General features: G+C 49.6%; 1 protein-coding gene across 1 annotated transcript; it reads left to right on the forward strand.

Annotated features, from left to right (window-relative positions):
- The first annotated feature begins 722 nt into the window (after positions 1 to 722).
- On the forward strand, positions 723 to 19,514 carry LOC119975915 (zinc-binding protein A33-like). The gene is made up of 7 exons (XM_038815855.1): positions 723 to 1,615; positions 5,711 to 6,014; positions 7,802 to 7,897; positions 10,271 to 10,504; positions 12,031 to 12,053; positions 14,126 to 14,241; positions 16,783 to 19,514. The coding sequence occupies exons 1-7, from the start codon at positions 1,503 to 1,505 to the stop codon at positions 17,319 to 17,321; spliced, it is 1,425 nt and encodes a 474-aa protein (XP_038671783.1). The 5' UTR covers positions 723 to 1,502; the 3' UTR covers positions 17,322 to 19,514.
- The last annotated feature ends 5,324 nt before the right edge of the window (positions 19,515 to 24,838 follow it).

A 24,838-nucleotide genomic window follows, 5' to 3' on the forward strand; every position in this document is an offset into this window, starting at 1 on the left:
TTGCCTCGCCACCCCCTCTGAATCTTCTAAATTCAGCGAATAAGGCCTTGGCGACCTAATCCCTCCTCACATGACAATGCTGCCATCCCAGGAATCAGCCTGGCGAACCTTCCCTCATCCCCACTATGGTGGTCCAGGTGGCACCTCATCACGCCCATCCATCAAAGAGGCCGAAGAAAGTTTGCCAAAGGCAAATTCACCCCACAGGGCTGGGGGGGATCCCCAAGGAGTAAACGCTGGAAAATCTGTAGGGAGGGGAAAGAGCTAACGTTTCGAATCCAGATGGCCCTTTGTCATAGTTACGGTGAAGGAAGAGGCCATTCAGCCCATCGTGTCTGTGCCAGCCAAAGGACAGCCAGCCGATCAATTTAGTCCCACTTTCAGACACTGGGTCCTTCACAGTGACAATGCAGCAATATGTTTTTCCCACCCCCTCAGGAATAGCTGCGCAGTGCAAGTTTTGCACAGTTCAGAGGAATTTGCCAAGAGCAGTTTTTGATTCCCCCAATTTATTGACTTTATCAAGGTAGACAGGTGATCAGATGCAAATAATTCCCTTGAGTGGCAGCACAGGTGGGTCACAAAGAGAGGAGGGACTTCCGGTCTGTCAATCAAACGAGGGACCTCCTCGATAGGCTGGTCCGCTTGACGTGACGTTTGTCGCCCCTCCCCCACTTCCGCTTCGGCGGGCCTTTCCTTCCGGTCCCGCTTCCTCCCGGCTTCCTCCGCTGCCTCGCGCAGTGGTCGCCGATTGGCTGCACCACCACGTGGCTGGACAGGGCCTTCCAGTCGATGTCCTGATGGGCCAACCGCGGCCGCTTGCGCGTCGGCCGCCGGGCCCTGCGGCTGCTCTTGAGGCTGCTCTTGCGGCTGCTCTTGCGGCTACTCTTGCGGCTGCTCTTGCGGCTGATGGCCAACGACGCGCTGAGGCCGGAGGGGCGGTGCCAGCTGGGCCAGAACCTGTGGATGGCTGTCGAGGCCTTGATCAGCGAGCGCAGCGGAGCTTTCGAGGACGGCGGGGTGACAACCATGATGCGGGGGGCTTGGCTTGGGAGCTTGCGGCGATTGGCTTCTGTCCTCTGCGCCCCTGGCTGTCCCATTGGCCCGACGTCATTCCCCACCCTCGGACTCTGATTGGCTGCCCGTCGTCTGTGACGTCTGGTAGCCGTTTATGCGCCCGTGATTGGCTGCTGCCACGCATGTCCCGCCCTGTGGGCTCTGATTGGCCGACGCCCTTGCCCCGTCCTCCAATCGCCCCGCTTAGTTTCACGTGGGTCTGCCTCCTCTGACGTTGGGTCTCCGTCCAGATTGCTGATTGACCAACGTTTTCTTTCCATCAACCAATCGCCATGTTTGGGCCTCCGTCTGGATCACTGATTGGCCGTTGCCTTTTCTCCAATCGCCAGCTCGGTTGCACGTGACCCCGCCTGCCCTGCTGCCGTGACGTCGCGATCGCTGGTTGGCCGCCGCTGTGGGTGACGTCGCTGCGGGCTGGGGCCAAGATGGCGGCGACGGTGGAGGGCCTGTCAAAGCTGGTGCTGGACCTGACCTGCCCTCTTTGTCTTTCCATCTACACCGACCCTGTGGAGCTCCAGTGCGAACATTACTTCTGCAGGTACTTAGCTGGCAGTCTCTGAGGGTGTGTCTGGGCCACGGGGAGCGGCGGACAGTGACAGCACGCAGATAGGCCGTTCGGCCCCTGAATCCCTGCCACCCCATCCCTTTGCCTTGTCCTCCCTGCAATTCTCCGTTCTTTCAGCGCCTAACTAGTTTAATTTTTGCTTTGAAAGCCACCGCTGCCCCCCCCCCCCCCCCCCCCATTGAAGCCTTGCAGTCTGGATTGCAATCACTTGCTGGGTTGTTGATCCTTGATGGATGGGAGGGGTAGTGGAGGCGTCAGTGGTCTTAGGTGGGGGGGTGGGGTGGAGATGGTCACCGGTGGCCTTGGAGGGGGCATTGGGAGGGGAGGGGTGGCAGCCTTGGATAGGGGGAGCACCCTTGGATAGGGGGGGGCACTGTAGGTTGGCGCCGGTGACCTTGGATAGATGGGATGGGTGGGGTACTGCTGGAGGGGGGCATTGTTATTTATTGGGCCTGGGTGAGGTTTGTAGTCTGAAGCAATCGGCAGGGATTTGGTCCTGGATTAGCAACGCGGCGGTGAGTTCAAATTCCACTTTGGAAAATTGTGAAATCGAGATCAACGTAGCTTTTATGCAATTTGGGCTCGCGCCAGAGAGTGATCACAGCAGCTGCCAGATTATTGCAAAATCAAAGATTGGCTTGCATTTTTGCTGCTTTTTCGCAACCTGAGTCTAGCCACTGTTGTAACATGAGAAACGTAGCGGCTAATTTGCTCGCAGCAAGGTCTTGCGTGCAGTAATATTTGTTGATGGGTAAATAGAGACCCAGAAGTGGGGAGAGCTCTTCTTCAAAACCATTGGATCCTTTTTAGTCTATCTGGATGAGTTGGCAGGGCCAGTGTCAGTTTAATGTCTCATTTGGAACGCAGTTCCTCAAAACTGCAGCTCTTCCATACTGGGAACTTCAGAGTTTGTTTTGGTATAAATGAGCAAGTGCTGAACATGTTATATATCCAAAGTTCGGTGACACTTTTGGTAGATGACAGTGGAAAATTACAAAGGGTTATTAAAAGATGGGCAAAACTTTGGAAATTGATTTTTAAATAAGCACGCGTGAGGTTATCTATTTTGGACCAAAACGAGGATAGATGGTATGAAACTAAATTCAATTGATGTCCAAGGAGACCTGGGGATTCAAATGCATTGATCTTTAAAATGCCTTGAACAAATGCAGAAAGTAATCAAAAAGGCTAATGGAATGCTGGCCTTTATATCTAGAGGATTGGGCAATAAAGCCACAGGTGCTGCAGCTACACAAAACCCCGGTTAGACCCCACTTGGAGTCACTGTGAGCAGTTCTGGGCACCACACCTTCAGAAGGATGTTTTGGCCTTGGAGGGGAGTGCAACATAGGTCTACTAAAATGGTACTTGGACTACAGGGGTTAAGTTATGAGGAGAGATTATGCAAATTAGACCTGTTTGTGCTAGAATTTAGAAGGAGCGTTGATCAGATCAAAGTCTTCAAAGATATTAACAGGGAAAGACAGGGTAGATCCGGGTGAATTGTTTCCACTAGTTGGAGATTCGAGCATAGTCTAAAAATTAGGGCCAAACCATTCAGGAGAGATGTTAGGAAGAACTTCTTCACTCAAGGGGTGGTAGTGGTTTGGAACTCTCTCCCACAAACAGCAGTTGATGCTCGATCAGTTCACTTTAAATCTGAGACAGATTAACGTTTTTGTTAAGCAAAGGTATTGAGGCATATGTGCCAATGGCAGGTTAACAGAATTAGGCCACAGATCAGCCATGATCTCAATGAATGGTGGAGCAGGCTGGAGGGGCTGAATTCCTAAACCAGCCTGGGTTTGATCATGTAGTGGCTACATTACTGAGCTGAGAATGAGAGATGACTTGCCACCATGGCAGTTTTGAGGTTTTGCATTTGGCTTTAGAAAACAAAACTGAACATAATATTTTTTTAAAAACAGCGGTCCAGTAACAGTGACAAATTTGAAAGCTACTAGTGAAGTTTAAGGTGCTGTGTTCATTTGCTCATTGATGTACAAAGTGTATCTGTGGAAACTAACTTGGTGTTGAACATTAATTGAAAATTGCTTATTGTCACCAGTAGGCTTCAAATGAAGTTACTGTGAAAAGCCCCTAGTCGCCACATTCCGGTGGCTGTGAGGGGAGGCTGGTACAGGAATACCTGAATGAAGGTATTTGGGAGCCTAAATGTTAAGTGGGAGAGGCGGCATTGATGATGCATAACCTCAGCATCCTAGTAGTATTAGGCAAGTGTTGCAAGGCTACCTCATCAAGGTCTGTGATGTCTAAACTGCAGGCTGTGGTTTACATGTGGCCCCTAGCAGCTGGCTCATTACCCGTGTATTTCTCCCCTGATCCTGTGGGAATTATGCTTGCCTTGGAATTTGGAGTGGCCGTTTCTTTATACGGTTTCCTCATTCAGTGTCAGTCATGACTCCGTTGCTGCCACATTCAGCCACACTCGCATCCCCAAAGTACCATCTTTTGGATCTGGTGTTGAATCGAGACCCCCATCTGCCCTCTTGGGTTAACATACAGGCCGTAGAATGTTCATTAAGATCATAATATGTAGGAGCAGAATTTGGTCCATTGAGTACACTCTGTCATTCAGTGAAAGAAGATCTGATGTGATAATCCTCAACCCCACTTTCCCGCCTTATCCCCATGACCATCGATTCCCTGACTGATTTAAAAACCTGTCTCCCTCAGTCTTGCACATCGTTTTAAAAAAAAATTTAGAGTACCCAATTATTTTTTATTCTTCCAATTAAGGGGCAATTTAGCGTGGCCAATCCACCTAACCTGCACATCTTTGGGTTGTGGGGGTGAGACGCACGCAGACACGGGGAGAATGTGGAAACTCCACGTGGACAGTGACCTGGGGCCAGGATCAATCCCGGGTCCTCGCTGCCGTGAGGCAGCAGTGATAACCACTGCGCCACCCTGCCGTCCTTCCTTGAACATACTTAACGACCCAGCCCCGACAGCTTTCTGCAGTAAAGAATTGCACAGATTCATTGCCCTCTCTGAGAAAAAATTCCTCCTAGTAACCCTCTTAAATAGACAATCCCCTTACTCTTGAGATTATGCCCTCTAGTCCTAGACTCCCACGCGGTAGCACAGTGGTTAGCACTGTTGCTTCACAGCGCCAGTGTCTCTGGTTCGATTCCCGGCTTGGGTCACTGTCTGTGCGGAGTCTGCACGTTCTCCCCGTGTCTGCGTGGGTTTCCTCCGGGTGCTCCGGTTTCCTCCCACAAGTCCCAAAAGACGTGCTGTTAGGTGAATTGGACATTCTGAATTCTCCCTCTGTGACCCGACCAGGCGCCGGAATGTGGCGACTAGGGGCTTTTCACAGTAACTTAATTGCAGTGTTAATGTAAGCCTACTTATGACAATAATAAACATTATTAAAGGGGAAAGAACCTCTCCACATTGACCCGTTCAAACTGCCTGAGAATCCGATATGTCTCAATAAGTTTGTCTATCATTTTTCTAAACTCCAATGAGAACAGGCCCAACCTACCCAACCTCTCCTCATAAAGAAATCCCTCCATACCCCAGATGGACCTAGTGAACCTTCTCTGGATTACCTCCAATGCCAGTATATTTTTCCTTAGCTAACAGGACCAAAACTATTGACGGTATTCCAGGTGCGGTATGTATAGTTTTAGCCTTCCCTAATTTTACACTCCATTTGGAATAAAGGCCAACATTCTATAGGGGAGCACATCTTGTTGTCCTGGGACAATATTTATGCGTCAGCATCACTAAAACATTGGCAATGCTGTTTGTGAGAGCTTGCTGTCTGCAAATTGGCTGCCTGGTGTTGCACATTTCAAGAATTGTGTCATTGTCTGTGAAGTCAGTAGAAGCTTTTTGAATTTGTGAAAGGTCCCGTATAAATGTGGGTCTGTCTTTTAACAAGGTTCCTTGGGATGTGCTTCACCAGCTCCACAAACGTCAAAGATTTTCAACTCGTGTCCCCATTGCCCTAGCACTCCAGACATCTTTGTTTCTTTCCCCAAATAAAATAAACCCTGACAACTGAATTATTGTTCACGTGGTTATCTCTGTTCATAGAGGCTGCATCACCAAGCACTGGGAGCAGCAGGGTGAGTTAAGCTGCGCGATTTGCTCCGATGTCTCTCCGTCGAGTACCTTGAAGAGTAACCGCAAGCTGTCGAACGTGGTGGCGACGGTGTGCAAAGAGCACGCCCGGCTGGAGGAGAATGTACCCAGCCAGCACACCTGTCCGGAACACCAGCGGAAGATGGAGCGTTTCTGCGTCACTGACTGTGAGGTTATCTGCTTGGACTGCCGGGACTCCAGGAGACACTTGCATCACGATGTCCTCAATGTGCAGGAGGCTGCTGAAGAGTTCAAGGTACCAAGTATGACCTCTTCACCTATCCGTAATAGGGTCAGGAGCCAACTGGCCCTGACAGATCTCAAACTAAGCGTCACTAAGCAGGCTATTGCTGTACGAATGGCGCTTGATAGCTTTATCAATGGCACCTTTGTCCTTTTCCTTATGTTCGAGAGTAGACTGATGGGGTTATAAATGGATTTGTCCTGCCTTTCGTGTGCTGTACAGAACCTGTATTGGGGGATATTCTGGGCCACAAAGGTTGTTACAGATTGTTGTCTCAAATTCTGCTGCTGTTGATGGTCCACGGTGCCTTGTGTATGCCCAGTCCGGATCTGTTCGAAATCTATCCCATTTAGCACGGTGATCGTGCCAGGCAACACGATGCAAGATGTAAAGGTGGGACTTTGTCCTCACAAGGACTGTGCAGTGGTCTCTCCCATCTGTACTGCCGTGGGCAGATGCATCTGCAACAGGTAGACTGGTGACACCGCAGTCTCGTAGGTTTGCCCTCTTGTCGGTTTTCTCATCCGCAGACCCCCACCTCCTCCCACAACACCTCAGTCAAAGGCCAATACAGCTCAGGAACAGGCCCTTCGGCCCTCTAAGCCTCTACTGGCCATGATACCAACCTTTGCCAAAACCCTCACCACTTCCTTGTGCCGTATCCCTCTATACCCATCCTATCCATGTGTTTGTCAAGATGCCTTTTGAATGCCGTTAATGTATCTGCTTCCACAGCCTCCCCTGGCAACGCGTTCCAGGCACTCACCACCCTCTGTGTAAAATACCTGCCTCACACATCTCCTCTAAACTTTTCCCCAGGGACCTTAAACCTACGCTTCCTGGTGACTGACCCCTCCACCCTGGGAAAGAGTGCCTGCCCATCCACAATATTCCAAGTGCGGCCTTACCAAGGTTCTATACAACTGCAGCATGACTTGCCAGTTTTTATACTCGATGCCCCGTCCAATGAAGGCAAGCATTCTGTCTGCTTTCTTGTCCACTTGTGTTGCCACCTTCAAAGATCTGTGGCCCTGCATGTCCAGGTCTCTCTGACTGTCTATATTCCGAAGAGTTTTGCTATTTACGGTATATTTCCCCTCTATGTTAGATTTACCAAAATGCATTACTTCACATTTATCTGGATTAAACTCCATTTGCCATTTCTCTGCCCAAGTCTCCAACCTATCCATGTCCTGCTGTATCCTCTTGACAATCCTCAATCAACACTATCTGCCACTCCACCAACCTTGGTGTCATCCACAAACTTATTAATCAGACCGGCTACATTTTCCTCCAATCGTTTATGTACACCACAAACAACAGAGGCCCCAGCACCGATCCCAGTGGGACACCGCGAGTCACAATCTTCCATTCAGATAAACGCCCTTCTACTGCTACCGTCTGCCTTCTGTGACCGAGCCAGTTATGTATCCATCTTACCACCACATCTCTGATCATTAGCGCTACTACGCCACCCTTGGTGATGGACATTGAAGTCCCCCACCTGGAGCACAATTCTACCCTTGTCACCTTCAGTGCTTCCTCCAAGTGATGTGCAACATGGGAGGAGTATTGATTCATCAGCTATGGGGGGGACAGTACATGCTAATCAGCAGGAAGTATCCTTGCCCACGTTTCATACAGTGACACGGGTCTTCATGGGGTCCGGAGTTAATGTTGAGGACTCCCAGGGCAATCCCCCCCCCCCCGGACATTACTTTTTAAAGCTCCTGCTGTAATACCTCGACCTCCATTGTTCCTTCCTGCCCTCAGTAAACTGATTTAATCCTTTCGCTTAGGCACAACTTCAAAAGTCCGTGACCAAACTGCAGACCTTGATTGAAAAGCGCAACATAGCAAAGAGCAAATATGAGAGCCTGTTGGAGGAGATCTTGGTAAGTGCGTTTGCTTTGTAGAGATCTTATCCAGCGTTTTCACTCTGCCCCTCTGTTGCATCTCTGTAAGCGTTGTTTTAGAATTGTAGCACCTTACCGTGCAGGAGGTGACCATTGTGTGATCCTCTGGTTATCCACCCTTGGGGCCAAGCTTTCCTTTATTGGCTCGATCTGCGCGACGTTTAGGCTTTAAAACATCATCTGAACAAACCCGAGCACAAGTTGAAACAATGGAGAACTGGTGTATGGGAATTGCTGGATGCACAAAAACCCATCGAGCTCCATCGCGGAGTGCAGCAATCAAGTTGTTGGCGAATGATAGCAATCAATTTTTGGCAATTAGCCTATAGCAGACCTAGACGCGAGGAGGAAAAATCCGGAACGATGACGTTCTTTGAAAACCATCGGTCAAAGTATCCTCTTCCTTCTCGAGGATGCAACACTTGCCCAATGTCATGTATCAAATTACTCCTATGCTCCAAAACAACATTTTCAGTGAATCAAAATCTATTTGCATATGATTTGAGATGGATTTGCGCAGCTCGGTGGCGCAGTGGGTTAGCCCTGCTGCCTCACGGCGCCGAGGTCCCAGGTTCGATCCCGGCTCTGGGTCACTGTCCGTGTGGAGTTTGCACATTCTCCCCGTGTCTGCGCGGGTTTCACCCCACAACCCAAAGATGTGCAGGCTAGGTGAATTGACCACGCTAAATTGCCCCTTAATTGGAAAAGAATGAATTGGGTACTCTAAATTTATTTTTAAAAATGATTGAGATAGATGCTTATGAAGAAAGATTAGCTTCCTCCAACCAAAAATGGCCCACGCTGTCTTTGCGATAGCAGCCCATCTCTTTCATAAATTAGTTCAGCTTTTAGCTTCCGTTGTTCTTAGTGGCCATTAATCTTTTTTTTGGCGTACCCAATTAATTTTTTCCAATTAATGGGCACTTTAGCATGGCCAATCCACTTACCCTGCACATCTTTGGGTTGTGGGGGCGAAACCCACGCAGACACGGGGAGAATGTGCAAATTGCACACAGACTGTGACCCAGAGCCGGGATCGAACCTGGGACCTCAGCGCCGTGAGGCAGCTGTGCTAACCACTGCGCCACCGTGCTGCCCAAGTGGCCATTAATCTTAATCTTTGTTTATTATTATTGTTGTCACAAGTAGGTTTTCATTAACACCGCAATGAAGTGACTGTGAAAATGAGTGTCATGAGGAAGGAGCATTTTGGCCAAGTGAAATCCTGGTCTTTTCCAACCTGCATTTATATAGTGTCCTCAATGTAGCAGAACGGCCCAAGACATTACACCGAGGTGTTGCCAGACAAATTTGCATTGAAAGGAGGAAGCAGGTCGCCCAGTGTCTGGTCAAAGAAGTAGAGGCGAAATAAAGGCCAGAGGTTTGGGAGGCTAGAGGCGGAGAAACGCCAAGTTACTTGGCGGTGTTGGCCTGGAGGAGGTGACGGTGGAGGTATTAGGGCACGAGGATGGGAATTTTTCAGCAGTGGTTTGTGTGGGGACTGGAAGTCAACCGATGGGCGAACGAGCGCCCGGTTAAGATGTGGACATCGAGAGTTTTCGATGAGCTCCACGCTTACGGAGATTGGAAGATGGGATTTCCGCCAGGAGATAATTCAGGGTAACCTAGTCTGCCGTTTTAACAAAATGGTGGGTTTCGGCCGCAGACGAACAGAGCGGGCGAGAGATGGCTGATTATTACAGAGCTGTGCGTTTACATCCTTGGTAATTGAGGGGAAATGTGCTTGGGAGTCAGCTTGGAGGGGGTCACATGGACAACAAGGTTGCAAACAGTCCCGTTCAACCTCCTTGAGCGGAATAGAGTCGGTAGCTAGGGAAAGGGAGCTTGTGGATGGGACCGAGGACAATAGAACATAGAGTGCAGAAGGAGGCCATTCGGCCCATCGAGTCTGCAGTGACCCACTTAAGCCCTCACTTCCACCCTATCCCCGGAACCCTCCTAACCTTTTTGGGCACTGAGGGCAATGTACCATGGCCAATCCACCTCGCCTGCACGTCTTTGGACTCTGGGTCCACCTGGAGGAAACCCACCCAGACACGGGGTAGAACGTGCAGACTCCGCACAGACAGTGACCCAGCGGGGAATCGAACCTGGGACCCTGGCGCTGCGAAGCCACAGTGCTAGCCACTTGTGCTGCCCAATAGGTTTGATCGTCCTTGTATTTAGTTGGAGGGCATTAATAATGACACCAGCTTTGGGGGAATCGATCACAGCTAGGAGTACTTTAGAAATAAACTGCAGGTGATGTTTTTGGCTCCGAATTGTGTGCGTGCGTGGCTCTTTGTTTTTGAAGCTGAAACTTGCTGACTGCGTTTATTTGCTTGGGCCTAGAATTCGACCCAGAATATAGTGGACAGCATCAAGAAGAGCTTTGAAGAGCTGCACAGTTTCCTCTACAAGGAGGAGTCTGCTCTGCTCCAGCAACTGAAGGAGGAGGTGAACCAACAGAGCTCGCAGTTACAGCGCCAGATCGACCAGATCCCCAGGGATTTGTCTTCGCTGGATGCCAACATCAAGGCCATGGAGGAGGAAATAAGACAGGAGGACTGCATTTCCTTTCTACTGGTACATCAGTCCCCATTTTATCACCCGCTCTGTGGGAGACTGTATCTCACTGGGTGTCGCTGACCATTGCAAGCTGTCACCGCAGCCGATGTGCGGCATGCTCTCAGACTGGCCCTATGTCGTACTTGCGTGCTGTTCCGTCAGCGGCAGCCATCTCCTCCCCGTCCCACACTTTTTGTTTTAGGCGTGACGCTTGTGGGACAATTGGAAACGAGAGGCTAGCAATGTAGAAGGGTCACTGCAGAATCCAGTCAAGGAATTCAGAGGGACTTCTTGACCTGTGTTATGTGCTGCGTGTTCTAAATGATTCTTTGGCTGGATATTCAACTGTGAGGGGCATTGCAGTGGAATCCAGTCCGCTCGTCGGCGTGGTGAGCAGGAGAGGGGACACAGTCCAGTGCATCCTCCCCCACCTGCAGCTCCAATCCTGTGCGTTTCTTTGCTGTCCCCCAGGTCCTTCTACAGCTTGGCTGATGTTGCCAAACTCTGGGCAGACTAAGAGGCCAAACCTCCGACCTTCCTGCCACGAATGTCTGCCCCTTACCTGACGAGATGCCACTGGTAGAAGCTTCTCTGTCTTTATTAAATACAGCCCTGCCGTTTTGAGGTTAAGCTCATCAGGAAAAATTGGAAACAGGCTGTATCCTTTTTTTCAGGGGTCACCGGGATCGGGTGGGGATTGGATCTGGGTACGGTGCAGACTCGATGGGCCGAATGGCCTTCTGCACTGTCGGATTCTATGAAAAGAGCAGAGTGGGGGAATGACTTTAAGATCATGGAGATGATTCCACCTCCGCGGCGATAGCAGAACTAGGCGCCATAAATGTAAAGATAGACATTAATAAATAAATCCAGTAGGGAATTTGCAGTGGTTAGATTATGGAAATTGTCACTGCCGGGGTGTCTTCAAGCTGCATATCTGTGATGAGTTTAAGGGGTTGGTAGACAAGTCGGTGAGGCAGGGGGAACTGGTAGGGTGAGATGAATATTGGGAGTAGTGTCACATGGAGCATTAACACTGGCAGGGTCCTGTGGTAAATACTGTGGGACCAGCCTGCAGGTGGGAGCTTGTAAAGTGCCGGAACGCACATCCGTTACGACTGCCGAGGCAGGAAGCAGGAGCACGAGTGATTTCACCAGGGAAGCTGGGGAAATTTCCAAAAATAAAACTAGAATGGGTAACGGTGTCCACGGAAATGACTGGATTGTCTTGGAACAAAAAAAACCCAGCAGCTTGTTTCAACATCCGTTAGGGAAGCAAACCCCCCACCCCCATCATGTCCACCCCACGTGCGAGTCCCAATCGCCAGCAGCGTGCGGCTGATTTTTAACTGTCTTCTGAAACGGGCAAGCAAGCCACTGGCTGGGGGCGACTTGCCTTGATGCCTACCTTCCATGAATTTATTTAGAAACTTGTTAACGTTATAGATATAAAATTCCTCCACGTGGACTTGACTTTAGCCTTGTGCAAAAAGAATTGGGTCCTGTGTATTAATGTTCCAATCTACATTTTTTTGTTTTCGCAGAATCTGAAAGAAACACAGAAAAGGTATTGAATTCTCGCTGGGTATTACTGCCTGTTAAATCGTTGCAAATCAGTGAGGTTCTCGATTTTTTTTTTTAAATTAGTGTTCGTTTCGATAGTTTTACTGTTTTGCTCTTTGGCCGTTTGTGCAGATACGTCGTAAAAGCTACCATTGGGGGGGAGGGGGGGGGAGAGCGAGAGACCGGATTGTGTAATGAAGGGGATTCCATAATCATTCACCTGAGGAAGGAGCAGTGCTCCGAAAGCTTGTGTTTGAAACAAACCTGTTGGACTTTAACCTGGTGTTGTAAGACTTCTTCCCGGGTAAAGCATAGAAGAGTTCGCCAACTTTTTACCTCCGTTTTGCTGGCTTCTCTTACGATCTCTGAATTTTAGAAGAGGTGGGGAAAATTGGAAAAGGAAACTGGGCTCAGCCACCTTCCTGTCACTTGCCATTTTGCTCTCGAGCCCACGTGTCTATATTCGGCCTGCTGCAGTGTTCCAGTGAAGCCCAGGGCAGCACCTCCTCTTCCGATTCAGCACGTTACAGCACTTGACATTGTGCAATTTAAGACAGTGAACTTTCTCCTCCATCTTGACCCCTTACTTAATCCAATCTGCCCAACTATCTCGCCCTCTTTTGTTCTTAAATCTTGCTTTCACACAGTATCCACCCTTGCTCTGCTATTAACACGTTCTTCTATCTTACCTTAATGCCGCTATCAGCACCTACTCAGTCTTTCACACTCCCTTTGTCTTGTGTCCACTGCATCCTTGTCAAAGCACTCCTGAATTCTCCCCTCTTCCCTGCCTTATTTTGTTGCAGCCACTCTTAAACTGTATTCAATCCATTACGTTTCTCCCTTTGGCTCCAAAGAAGTCATATGGGCTCGAAACGTTGGCTCTGTTCTATGCAGTTTTGTTCACCTTATCTAAGAAAGGATATACTTGGCGTATCAGGGGAGATTGTGTCGACTGGGCCCGTTTTCACTGGAGTTTCAGAGAATGAGATGTCTCTGAAACGTATCAAATTCTGACGGGGGGTTGGGGGGGGGGGGCGAGAACAGACTGGATGCAGGGTTGGTGTTTCCTCTGGCCGGGGGGGGGGGGGGTCTAGAACAAGAGGGTCACAGTCTCCGGATATACGGGGTGGACAGATGAGGCGAATTCTATGAGTGGTGAACCTGTGGAATTCGCGACCGCAGAAGGCCGCTGAGGCGAAGTCACAGTGGCTAGCACTGTGGCGTCACAGCAACAGGTTCGATTCCCTCCTGGGTCACTCTCTGCGCAGAGTCTGCACGCTCTCTCCGTGTCTGCGCTGGCTTCCTCCAGGTGCTCCTGTTTCCAAAGACGTGCGGGTTAGGTGGATTGGCCATGCAAAATTGCCCTTAGTGTCGAAAAAGGTTAGGAGGGGTTAGTGGGTTACGAAAAGGTTAGGAGGGGTTAGTGGGTTACGGGGATAGGGTGGAAGTGAGGGTTTAAGTGGGTCGGTGCAGACCCGAAGGGCCGAACGGCATCCTTCTGCACTGTATGTTCTAATGTACTCCGGAAGGAAATAGATTTCTACCTCTAAAGGTGTTGCATGGGGAGAGCCGCGGGGAGTGTGATGTTGAGATAAAGGATCAGCCATGATATTGAATGACAGAACAGGTTTGAAGGGCCGAATGACCTCTTCCTCCTCCTGGTGTCTATGCTTTGCGGTCATTGACGATCAATGAATTGTAATCCAAAAATATTTCTCCCTACCCCGCTCTGTGGCTCTTTTCCTGATTATTTGAAACCTGCCTCTGCTTATTGACCCACTTGCCAGGGGGGGAATCGTCTTTCTTTGCTCAGTCGATCCAAATCTCTCGACATCTTGAAATCCTCCATTCAGCCATTCTCTGGCCCAAGGAGAACAGCCCCCTAACTTTTCCGACCTCTCCTCGTAACTCCAGTCCTTCATCCCTGTTCACCCCATGGTTGAACAGTGAGCCAACCCGATCAGCTCGACGTACTTTCTGTCGGGTGGGCGGAGTTTTGGGCCTTCGCTGCTGTCGAACCGGAATAGAAGTGACTCTTAACTTTTTTGTTTCTTTCACCTTTTTTAACTGCAGGGCGAAGATTTGCGTGCCTCCCTTGGAGAACATTGCCGTGAAAGTAAAGCCAGAGAATTACCTGGGTCCACTGCAGTACTGGACTTGGAAAAATATGTTCAAGATCTTAGACCCAGGTAACTCGGCGGGATAGATTTCATCCTTGCTGTATGGGAGGTCAGCTGGGGGGGGGGGGGGGGGGGGGGGCGGCATGTTCTTGAAAGCCCTCTTGATTTTAATGATCTTAAAATCAACAGCGGAAAATATTGGCGAGTGATCTTGCCCTGATGGCTGTGCGGCAACCTCTGAATCATAGCATTTACAGTTCAGAACGAGGCTATTCGGCCCATCGAGTCTGCACCGGCCCTTGGAAAGAGCACCCTACTTAAGCCCACGCCTCCACCCTATCCCAGTAACCATACCTAACCTTTCTGGACACTAAGGGGCCAGTCCACCTAACCTGCACATCTTTGGACTTGTGGGAGGAAACCGTTGTGGCTGGGGAAAGCAGAGAGACGGGATGGTTGCAACTGAAGATTTCCAGACTGATGGATTTTTATTAAGCAAGGCCAGACTAATGGCTGTGGAGCCAAGACGGGATAGACAAAGTTACGGTGGTCAGACACAATCCAATTGATTGGCAGAACTGGCTCGAGGGGCTGAATGGCCTCCCCCTGACCCAGTGCAAGTTTAGTGACGCTGGGCTGTGAATTTGTATGTTCTGCCCCCAGTTTGGCGAATCTGCTGATGGGTGGGTGAGAGGCTTGTGGAACTGTACTCCAGCAAGAGCAGCTTCCTGTCAGCTGTGGGCAGCACTCTTGTTCAATTCAAGTCTGTTACACAAAGAGGTTCAAATACAGCTGGGCCCTTCTGCGGCCTTTCAGAGGGGCTATGGTTAATCCGTGGTACTGTTTAGACAAAGAGGCTAGTGTCCTGGGCTATGTTTCCCTTTCAATCAACATAGAAAAAAGAAATCTGGTGATTGTTATGTTGCTGTTTGCTGGAGCTTGAATGTGTGCATGTTAATGACGACACTTCCTTGTGACATGGAATGGTTATAGCGCAGAACGCGGCCGAGCGAGCAGTTCACAGACTGCCGCTCCGTGGCCCTACAAACCTTTTTTGTCTTCAAGGGATGATCCCGTTGTCTATTGAGAGCCAGAAATAAATTTGTCTCCAATCGGGTCTCCGACAGTGCATTCCCGTCTCCAATCGGGTCTCCGACAGTGCATTCCCGTCTCTAATCGGGTCTCCGACAATGCATTCCCGTCTCTAATCGGGTCTCCGACAGTGCATTCCCGTCTCCAATCGGGTCTCCGACAGTGCATTCCCGTCTCCAATCGGGTCTCCGACAGTGCATTCCCGTCTCCAATCGGGTCTCCGACAGTGCATTCCCGTCTCCAATCGGGTCTCCGACAGCGCATTCCCGTCTCCAATCGGGTCTCCGACAGCGCATTCCCGTCTCCAATCGGGTCTCCGACAGCGCATTCCCGTCTCCAATCGGGTCTCCGACAGTGCATTCCCGTCTCCAATCGGGTCTCCGACAGTGCATTCCCGTCTCCAATCAGGTCTCCGACAGTGCATTCCCGTCTCCAATCGGGTCTCCGACAGTGCATTCCCGTCTCCAATCAGGTCTCCGACAGTGCATTCCCATCTCCAATCAGGTCTCCGACAGTGCATTCCCGTCTCCAATCGGGTCTCCGACAGTGCATTCCCATCTCCAATCGGGTCTCCGACAGTGCATTCCCGTCTCCAATCGGGTCTCCGACAGTGCATTCCCGTCTCCAATCAGGTCTCCGACAGTGCATTCCCGTCTCCAATCAGGTCTCCGACAGTGCATTCCCGTCTCTAATCGCTCAGTGCATTTTTTTTTTAAAGTTCTCTTCATGGTACCTTACAATAATAATCTTTCATTAGTGTCACAAGTAGGCTGACATTAACACTGCAATGTAGTTACTGTGAAAAGCCCCTAGTCGCCACATTCCGGCTCCTGTTCGGGTACACAGAGGGAGAATTCAGAATGTCCATTTCACCTAACAGCACATCTTTCGGGTTATTTTGTGAATGACAGTGACATGGAGGAAGTATTTAATTGGCTCAAAAGCAGTTTGCATTTATCCTAAATTTGTGAAAGGTGCTGCATAAATCTGTCTTCCTTTTCGATATATAAACATAGACTTGGAAATATATCGGCCGTTTCTTCACTGTCACTGGGTCCAAATCACAGAACTCCCTCCCGAACAGCACTATAGGTGTACCTACATCTCTGGGACAGCGGGGGGAGCGGGGGGGTGTTCAAGAAGGCAGCTCACCACCACCTTGTCAAGGGGCAATTGGGAATGGACAAATGCTGGTTTAGTCCGTCGCCCCCACATCCCGTGAATGAATAAAAGGTCCATACTGTTGTTAATCTTTATTGTCACAAGTAGACTTACTTTAACACTGCAATGAAGTTACTGTGAAAATCCCCTGGTCGCCACAAACCGGAGCACCCGGAGAAAACCCACGCAGACACGGGGAGAACTCCACAAGCCAGGAATAGAATCCGGGTCCCTGGTGCTGTGAAGCAACAGTGCTAACCACTGTGCAACTGACAGCAGAAAGCAACTGATTTTGTTTAATGATTTTTGGTCATGTTTGTCTTCAACTGTTCTAATGTTGAATAATCTCTTTAACAGGCCTTTCGAACCTGACCTTCAACCCCGCCACCGCGTGTTCTCACCTCTCCCTCTGTGGTCCGACCAGAGTGAGGTACAGCGACAAGGTCAAGGTGGTCCCCGACAGCCCGGAGAGGTTCAACGTGGCCGCCTTCATCCTGGGCTCGGACGGCTTCACGTCGGGGAAGCACTACTGGCAAGTGGACGTGGGGGATGGCAAAGATTGGAGCCTGGGCGTCGCCAAGGAGTCCATCAACCGCAAGGGTGACCTGCGGCAGTCCCCCAAGCACGGCTACTGGACCATATACCGGGAGAAGGACACCTTTGGAGCTTTTCTTTTCCATCCCAAAACAATCGAGGCGAGGGGCAATCCCACCCGGATCGGCGTCTACCTGGACTACGAGGGCGGACGGGTCTCCTTCTACGACGCGGATCTCTGTTCTCACCTCTTCACTTTCCATGCCACCTTCTCCGAGAAGCTCTATCCTTTCTTCTACCCGGGCTTGAAGGTGACCAAGAGCAATAACGGGATGCTGAGGATACAGCACCTGTACCTGTGAATCCGTCAGGGCCAGAGCTGCCAATTGCATGTCGGGGATCAGTTCAACCTGCAGCTTCTTCGGTGGGTTATTCAGTGGATTCTCTCTCTCTCTCTCTCTCTCTCCCCCGCGCCCCCCCACAACCCGGCACCACATCTCGCCATGCCATAGAAATTCTCTCCTGAAGGTGCTGATTCTCCCTGGGAGGTGGACCCACAAGTGGCCGGCAAACTGGCCCAATCGCGACTCCTTTCTCGGTGGGTTATTCCAGAGTTAGTGTTGGCGGGGCCGTTCGGCCAGGTTGTAGCGAAGCACTGCCACAAACCCGACAGGCATTAGCAGGACGCCTGCGTTTGGCCAAACCGGCGAGCAAAGAAGGGTAAGAGGCACAGTGCATATTTATCTTGACTACATCGAACTTTACAATCCAGGAACTCAAGCTTCCTGGCTTGTGCTCAACGCAAGCCTGCTCCTGTACTACATGGTCTCGCCCCGTCGCTGTAACCTTCCCGTCAGCTATTCCTGATGTACTTAACTAACTAACCCCTGAAATGCTTCTTTGTCATTCGGGTCAATCACTGGTAGCTGTGGTGCACACAGAGTGGGAGAAACACATCCAGTGAGTTTGTATTTTGTTCATGGAGATATCTCTCAAATCAACAGCGTTTGAGCTCTGTTCTGTGTGCGAACTTGCACACAGAAAAGGATTTATGAACCGCGCCCAAGTGTTTATGGCAGGTGTGCCTGCAGCAACTCCAAATCGCTGCTGCGCAAGATAGCCAGTGTAAACATGGCAGCACCACTCCAGAACTCTACGAGACAAGCCCTTTGAGTCGCTTTCCCAATTGTTTGCAGTTTAATTCATCTGCTCAATACAAACTAACCTGCACCCGCTTAGCGAGGCGAAGGCTTTAAGTACACGCGAGGTGATTGAACATTACCAAAATGTTATTTGCTTTACTTTGTTTGCGTTCAGAGCACACAAACTAGCTGCAAAGTAGCGACGGAACACAGCCTCCAAAATAAATGGAGCCCTCGAGCTGGGTGTCACCTGTCAGCTTTGCAAATCGATTGTGTAAACGGTCCCAGTTGAATGCTGTTTGCTCACTCTTTTTCTAAATTTAGAGTACCCAATTCATTTTTTCCAATTAAGGGGCAATTTAGCGTGGCCAATCCACCTACCCTGCACATGGTTGTGGGGGTGTGAAACCCACGCAAACGGGGAGAATGTGCAAACTCCACGCACAGTGCCCCAGGGCCGGGATTGAACCTGGGACCTCAGCGACGTGAGGTAGCAGTGCTACCCACTGCGCCACCCTGCTGCCCACTGTTTGCTCAGTATAACCGACTGCTCGCCCCAAATGATAGATTATGGCAACTACATCAGATGTCCTGGGTCCCTGTCTGCACGTTCTCCCCGTGTCTGCGTGGGTTTCTTCCCGGTACTCCGGTTTCCTCCCACAAGTCGCCAAAGATGTGCTGTTAGGTGAATTGGACATTCTGAATTCTCCCTCTGTGTACCCGAACAGGCGTCGGAGTGTGGCGACGAGGGGCTTTTCACAGTAACTTCATTGCAGTGTTAATGTCAGCCTACTTGTGACAATAATAAAGATTATTATATGCTATCAGGATAGCAGGCGGACATCCAAATTGTAGCCTGTAAGGTTCGCAGCTCCCTGGTCCCGAGACGGAGCTCCACTTGCAATTATCCGGTTTGTTTGAAACGGGTAAGCCTGCAGCATTTCGAATTCGGTTGTTGGTACGGTTACTGAATTAGTTGTGCAAACGTTAAATGGGGTTCCTCGAGCTCCATTGGTTTCTGCAGCTGTGCAGGTGAACGGGAGTGTGTATCCAAACCCACCTATGAAAAGCTTGGGTATCCCTAAATTACTGGTCCATCTTAGTTACATAGCGAGTGAAATTGATACGCCGTCTTCAGAGGGCAGCAGCGGCATTATTGGCCAACCCTGGGTAATCACGTGGATGGAGCAGTGGATTTTGACTCCTGTCATTTTTAACCACAATGCCCTGGTCCTTTAATCCAGCTTGGGATTATCGGACGTTCCTTCTCTCCCAGCTGTAACCATTCCAGGCAAAATGAAAAACAGAAAATCCCAGGAAGCTCGGCAGGGATGGCAGCATCTGTGGAGAGAGAAACAGTTCACGTTTCGAGCCTGTGTGTGTGACTCTTCCGAGCTAAAGAGGGAAAGAAAAGTGATGGATTATAGACTGGATAAGAGGGGGAGGGGGGTGGAGCAGGGTGGAAGGTCTGTGATGAGTGAGAGCGAGGAGAGATTGGACAACGGTTCGGACACAGACACTGTAAATGGTTGTGTTAAAGACTAAAATAGATGCAGATAGTGGCTTAAAAGGAAAGATACTTTTTTTGGGGTTGTGCATTTCAGATGACCACACTGCATTGGGGGAGGGGGGGGATTCTCCTCGCACACCTCTCAGAAATATTTCCCAAATATCTCAATGCTCTGTCCTCTTCTTACTGATCCCTCCTATCTGTAGATACATTTTCACCCGGGATACTCCACCCGAACCTCCTGACCATCTCTGTTATATCTTCCCTCATCCTACCATCAACCAAGTGGAGTTTTAGAATATCGAACATACATACAGAGCAGAAGGAGGCCATTCGGCCCATCGAGTCTGCACCGACCCACTTATGCCCTCACTTCCACCCTATCCCAGTAACCCCATCTAACCTTTTTTGGACACTAAGGGCAATTTATCACGGCCAACCCACCTAACCTGCACATCTTTGGACTGTGGGAGGAAACCGGAGCACCCGGAGGAAACCCACGCACACACGGGGAGAACGTGCAGATTCTGCACAGACAGTGACCCAGCGGGGAATCGAACCTGGAACCCTGGTTCTGTGAAGCCACCGTGCTAACCACTGTGCTACCGTGCCGCCCCTTTTGACACACTATATTGAATGTCATGCAAAATACTTTAAAGTTCAGGTGATAAAGAAGATGCAGACTGTCCCGATTGTTTTATTACTTACCCAGTAACAGAATTATGACACACATTGAATGATATGCTCGCTCTCTAACCTGTGCGTAAACTCATTGAGATAATTTTCTTAGATTTCCTACTTTAAATTTGTAAACGTGTTTCAATGGAATGGATTGGTGACTTAACACAGCGCGCCAAAAATGTCTATGTCCATGTGTGACAGAGTTAATTAACGCAGTCAGTCAGCAAACTTGGAAGCAAAAGATTGTGTTGCTTCTAACGTTTTTTTTTTAAATGAAGGCTAACTAATTTTGAGGGGAAAGTATTATTTTTAAAAGCAAATTACTGCGGATGCTGGAATCTGAAACGAAAGAGAAAATGCTGGAAAATCTCAGCAGGTCTGGCAGCATCTGTAGGGAGAGAAAAGAGCTCGGGTTTCGAGTCCAGGGTGACCCTTTGTCAAAGCTGGTCATCGGACTCGAAACGTTAGCTCTTTTCTCTCCCTACAGATGCTGCCAGACCTGCTGAGATTTTCCAGCATTTTCTCTTTCGTATCTTTTTAAAATCCTGTTTTAAGATGCTGTTCCTTCTGCGTTGAATGAATGATTGTGTCCTAATATTAAAACAGCCCTAAGCTGGTTGGTTCCAGTATCGAGGATCTTGTTGAGGTTATTTTTGCGATGTTGCTAAGACTTGAGTGAGGTCAGAAAGGGAGTTGCATTGAAGACGGCATACTGCAATGTTGTGCAATATCTGTGGGTTGCCACGGAGGACGGGGTGGAGTGCATACCTGTCAGGAGTGTGCATAGCACTCTCAAAACTGTTAAAAGATGCTGCTTCAACTTTATGGAAGTCCCCAGTGTAACCCAGCTGATGCCACATCAGGAGTTATATGTTGGTCCCTAAGGAATCCGGGTGAAACAAGAGAATGATGAGAATGTGGATCTTGCTTCTACATGGGACTAAATATTTTTTTTAATAAATTGAGTGCCCAATTATTTTTTTCCAATGAAGAGGCAATTTAGCGTGGCCAATCCACCTCCCCTGCACATCTTTTTGGGTTGTGGGGGGTGAGACCCACCCAGACACGGGGAGAATGTGCAAACTCCACACGGACAGTGACCCGGGATCGAACCGGGGTCCTCGGTGCCGTGAGGCAGCAGTGCTAACCACTGCACCGCCGTGCCGCCCCCTACATAGGACTAAGTAGCATGGATGCATGTACGGGAAAGATAGAGAACATGCCTTTCTCTCGGGGGTTGGTTATGTTGATGGTGTGAAATGTAGAAAGGTGGAAGAGGGTCCATTGGACCATGAGCATTTCCCTGGACCAGCTGGGCCCTAGGGCCTGTTTGTGGGCTGTAAGACTTTTTAGTTAACTGTTACCATGTACGGCCAAAAGAATAGGCAGGCCAAATTTGGACATGGTACAGAAGTTTCCCAATCCCCTCAACCTGGATCCCAGTGAGTGCATTCCGTGCCCTTTAGTCGTGTGCTCCCCAGTTTGAGGAGAATTATTTTGCCTCGAGGGTTGACAGTTTGGAACTAATTTCCGTCCCCCCCCCCCCAGAGACTGCGGCAGAGGCAGTGCCTTTGACTATTTGACTATTTTCAGGCCAAGATAGATCATTCTTGACCAACAAGAGGGTCAAAGGTTATCGGGGGAAGGTGGAGTATGGAGTTGAGACCGTGATCCGATCAGCAATGGTCTTATTGAACGGCGGCGCAGGTTCGAGGGCCCGAGTGGGGCCTGATTTCTTTTTTTTCATAAACTCGGCACTTTTTCTCTTGACCGTTGTTGCTCTTTGTTTTTGGAACCGCCCCTTTGCGGTGAAATTAGCATCTCCGTTCGTTCAGTACCAGGTTGTTGTCCCCATTGTTCTCAAGTGCTTTCTGTCGTACTTTCTGATCCCAAGCTATCTGAACTAGGTTCCCTCCCTCTGTCAGGTTCTGACATCCCCACCCCCATGGTTGGCCTTATCCAAAGCTTCTATCCATTATCCTAGCTAGCATTCACTTACCACCAGCATGCTCGCTGATCTGCATCCTGCATTCCCCAACCCCACCCCACCGTCCCCCTCATCCAGCAATGCAGCCATTTACAATCTGCCATTCAGCCTCCCCGATCTCTGTAACCGGCTTCCAGCATTATCACCCTCAGATTCTGTTGCTGGCCACTTGTAAGCTGCAGATTCCCATTCCACTGCCATTGGTGACCATTACTTCAGCCAACTAGACTCTCCGCTCTGGAGGGTCTTCCCTCAACCCTTGAGCATCTGTCTCTATCTCTCTCTCTCTCTCTCCTTTGGCTGGCTGTAAATGTCAGTCGATGGTCACTCCTGGGACAGTTTACTGGATTAAAGTTGCCCGTGAACACAATTTGATTCTGCACCGAATCAACGGCAGGCTTGACTGCCCTGCGGCCGAGTGTATTTCAAAGTCGCAGGTGAGCGGCAGTGAAGCACGGACGACTTTCCATATACCTTCCTCGATTTGACACAATTTGAGACCCATTGTATGAGGTCGGCAGCAACCAAGGATCAATCAGGCCTTGGACCTTTCGTTATCGAATGAAGCTCACTGCTCCATCGGATGTTAGGGGCCTCACGGTAGCATGGTGGTTAGCATCAATGCTTCACAGCTCCAGGGTCCCAGGTTCGATTCCCGGCTGGGTCACTGTCTGTGTGGAGTCTGCACGTCCTCCCTGTGTGTGCGTGGGTTTCCTCCGGGTGCTCCGGTTTCCTCCCACAGTCCAAAGATGTGCGGGTTAGGTGGATTGGCCATGCTAAATTGCCCGTAGTGTAAGGTTAATGGGGGGATTGTTGGGTTACGGGTATACGGGTTACGTGGGTTTGAATAGGGTGATCATTGCTCGGCACAACATCGAGGGCCGAAGGGCCTGTTCTGTGCTGTACTGTTCTATGTTCTATGTTCTATGTTTGTCAAATGTTCTGGTCAGTGTTGCCAAGCTTGCTCAGTGTAAAAAAAAACTTCGATTTTTGTAGCAATTATCACAAACGCAGAACACACCCCCAAAGTGCTTTGCAATGTAGTACTTTGAAGAATAGCCATTATTGTACTGCACCTTAGTGAACGCAGCAGATAATTTGTGCACAGCAAGTTTCCAAAACAGCAACACGCACATCCTGTTAGGTAATGGTTTTCTTTTGCTACTGTTGATCGAGGGAAAGATTATTGGCAGGGTGCCCGGACTAACTAACTGCTCTTCAGACACCTTCTCCATCAGGAGAGGACAGGGGCAGTCAGAGCCTTGGTTCTAATGTCTCACCTAAACACCTAATGTAAAGTGCAGGTGGTTACCAGACCTGGGAGGTTTTGCTGCAATTGTATAAGGTGTTAGTGAGGCCACACCTGGAGTATTGTGTTCAGTTTTGGTCGCCTTACTTGAGAAAGGACGTACTGGCGCTGGAGGGTGTGCAGAGGAGATTCACTAGGTTAATCCCAGAGCTGAAGGGTTGGAGTAAGAGAGGTTGAGTAAACTGGGACTGTACTCATTGGAAATTAGAAGGATGCGGGGGGATCTTGTAGAAACATATAAAATTATGAAGGGAATAGATTGGATAGATGCAGGCAGGTTGTTTCCACTGGCGGGTGAAAGCAGAACTAGGGGGCATAGCCCCAAAATAAGGGGAAGTAGATTTAGGACTGAGTTTAGGAGGAACTTCTTCACCCAAAGGGTTGTGAATCTATGGAATTCCTTGCCCAGTGAAGCAGCTGAGGCTCCTTCATTAAATGTTTTTAAGATAAAGATAGTTTTTTGAAGAATAAAGGGTTATGGTGTTCGGGCCGGAAAGTGGAGCTGAGTCCACAAAAGATCAGCCATGATCTCATTGAATGGCAGAGCAGGCTCGAGGGGCCAGGTGGCCGACTCCTGCTCCTAGTTCTTATGTTGTTATGAATTCCTGTAGGCAAGCTCATTAAAATGGACACTGACTTCTTTACTCGCTGGGGGCAACGGGTGGTGGATGGAGAACCCTCTCAAACACCTGGCTTGCCCCACAGACTCGGGAAATGTGCAACTTGTGCCTTTTCACTTTGCCAAAGTGGAGACAAAAGTTTAATGGTTGCAAAAGATATTAATCCAGCCCCATGTCATTACTGTTAGCTGGGGAGCTGATATTTGAGCCAGAATAAAAGAAAATTCTATCGTAGAATCCCTACAGTGCAGAAGGAGGCCATTTGGCCCATCGAGTTTGCACCGACCCTCTCAAAGAGCTCCCTAACCAATCCCTGTAACCACACCTAACCTGCACCTCCTTGGACACAAGGGCAATGTAGCATAGCCAATCCACTAACCCGGAACATCTTTGGACTGTGGGGGGAACCCGGAGCACCCGGTGGAAACCCACGCACACACGGGGAGAGCGTGCAAACTCCACACAGTCGCCCGAGGTCGGAATTGATCCCGGATTCCTGATGCTGAGGCAGGAGGGCTGAAGGTGGCTTTCATGTTGCACTCTGTAAATTTACATTTCCTTTTTACCGTTTCTAACGGGGACCTTGTGTCGTGGTATAGTTAACCATTGCATGGCGGATGCAAAATCCAC

This window comes from Scyliorhinus canicula, chromosome 13 (genome assembly GCF_902713615.1).
Source record: "Scyliorhinus canicula chromosome 13, sScyCan1.1, whole genome shotgun sequence".
NCBI classification, from domain to species: domain Eukaryota; kingdom Metazoa; phylum Chordata; class Chondrichthyes; order Carcharhiniformes; family Scyliorhinidae; genus Scyliorhinus; species Scyliorhinus canicula.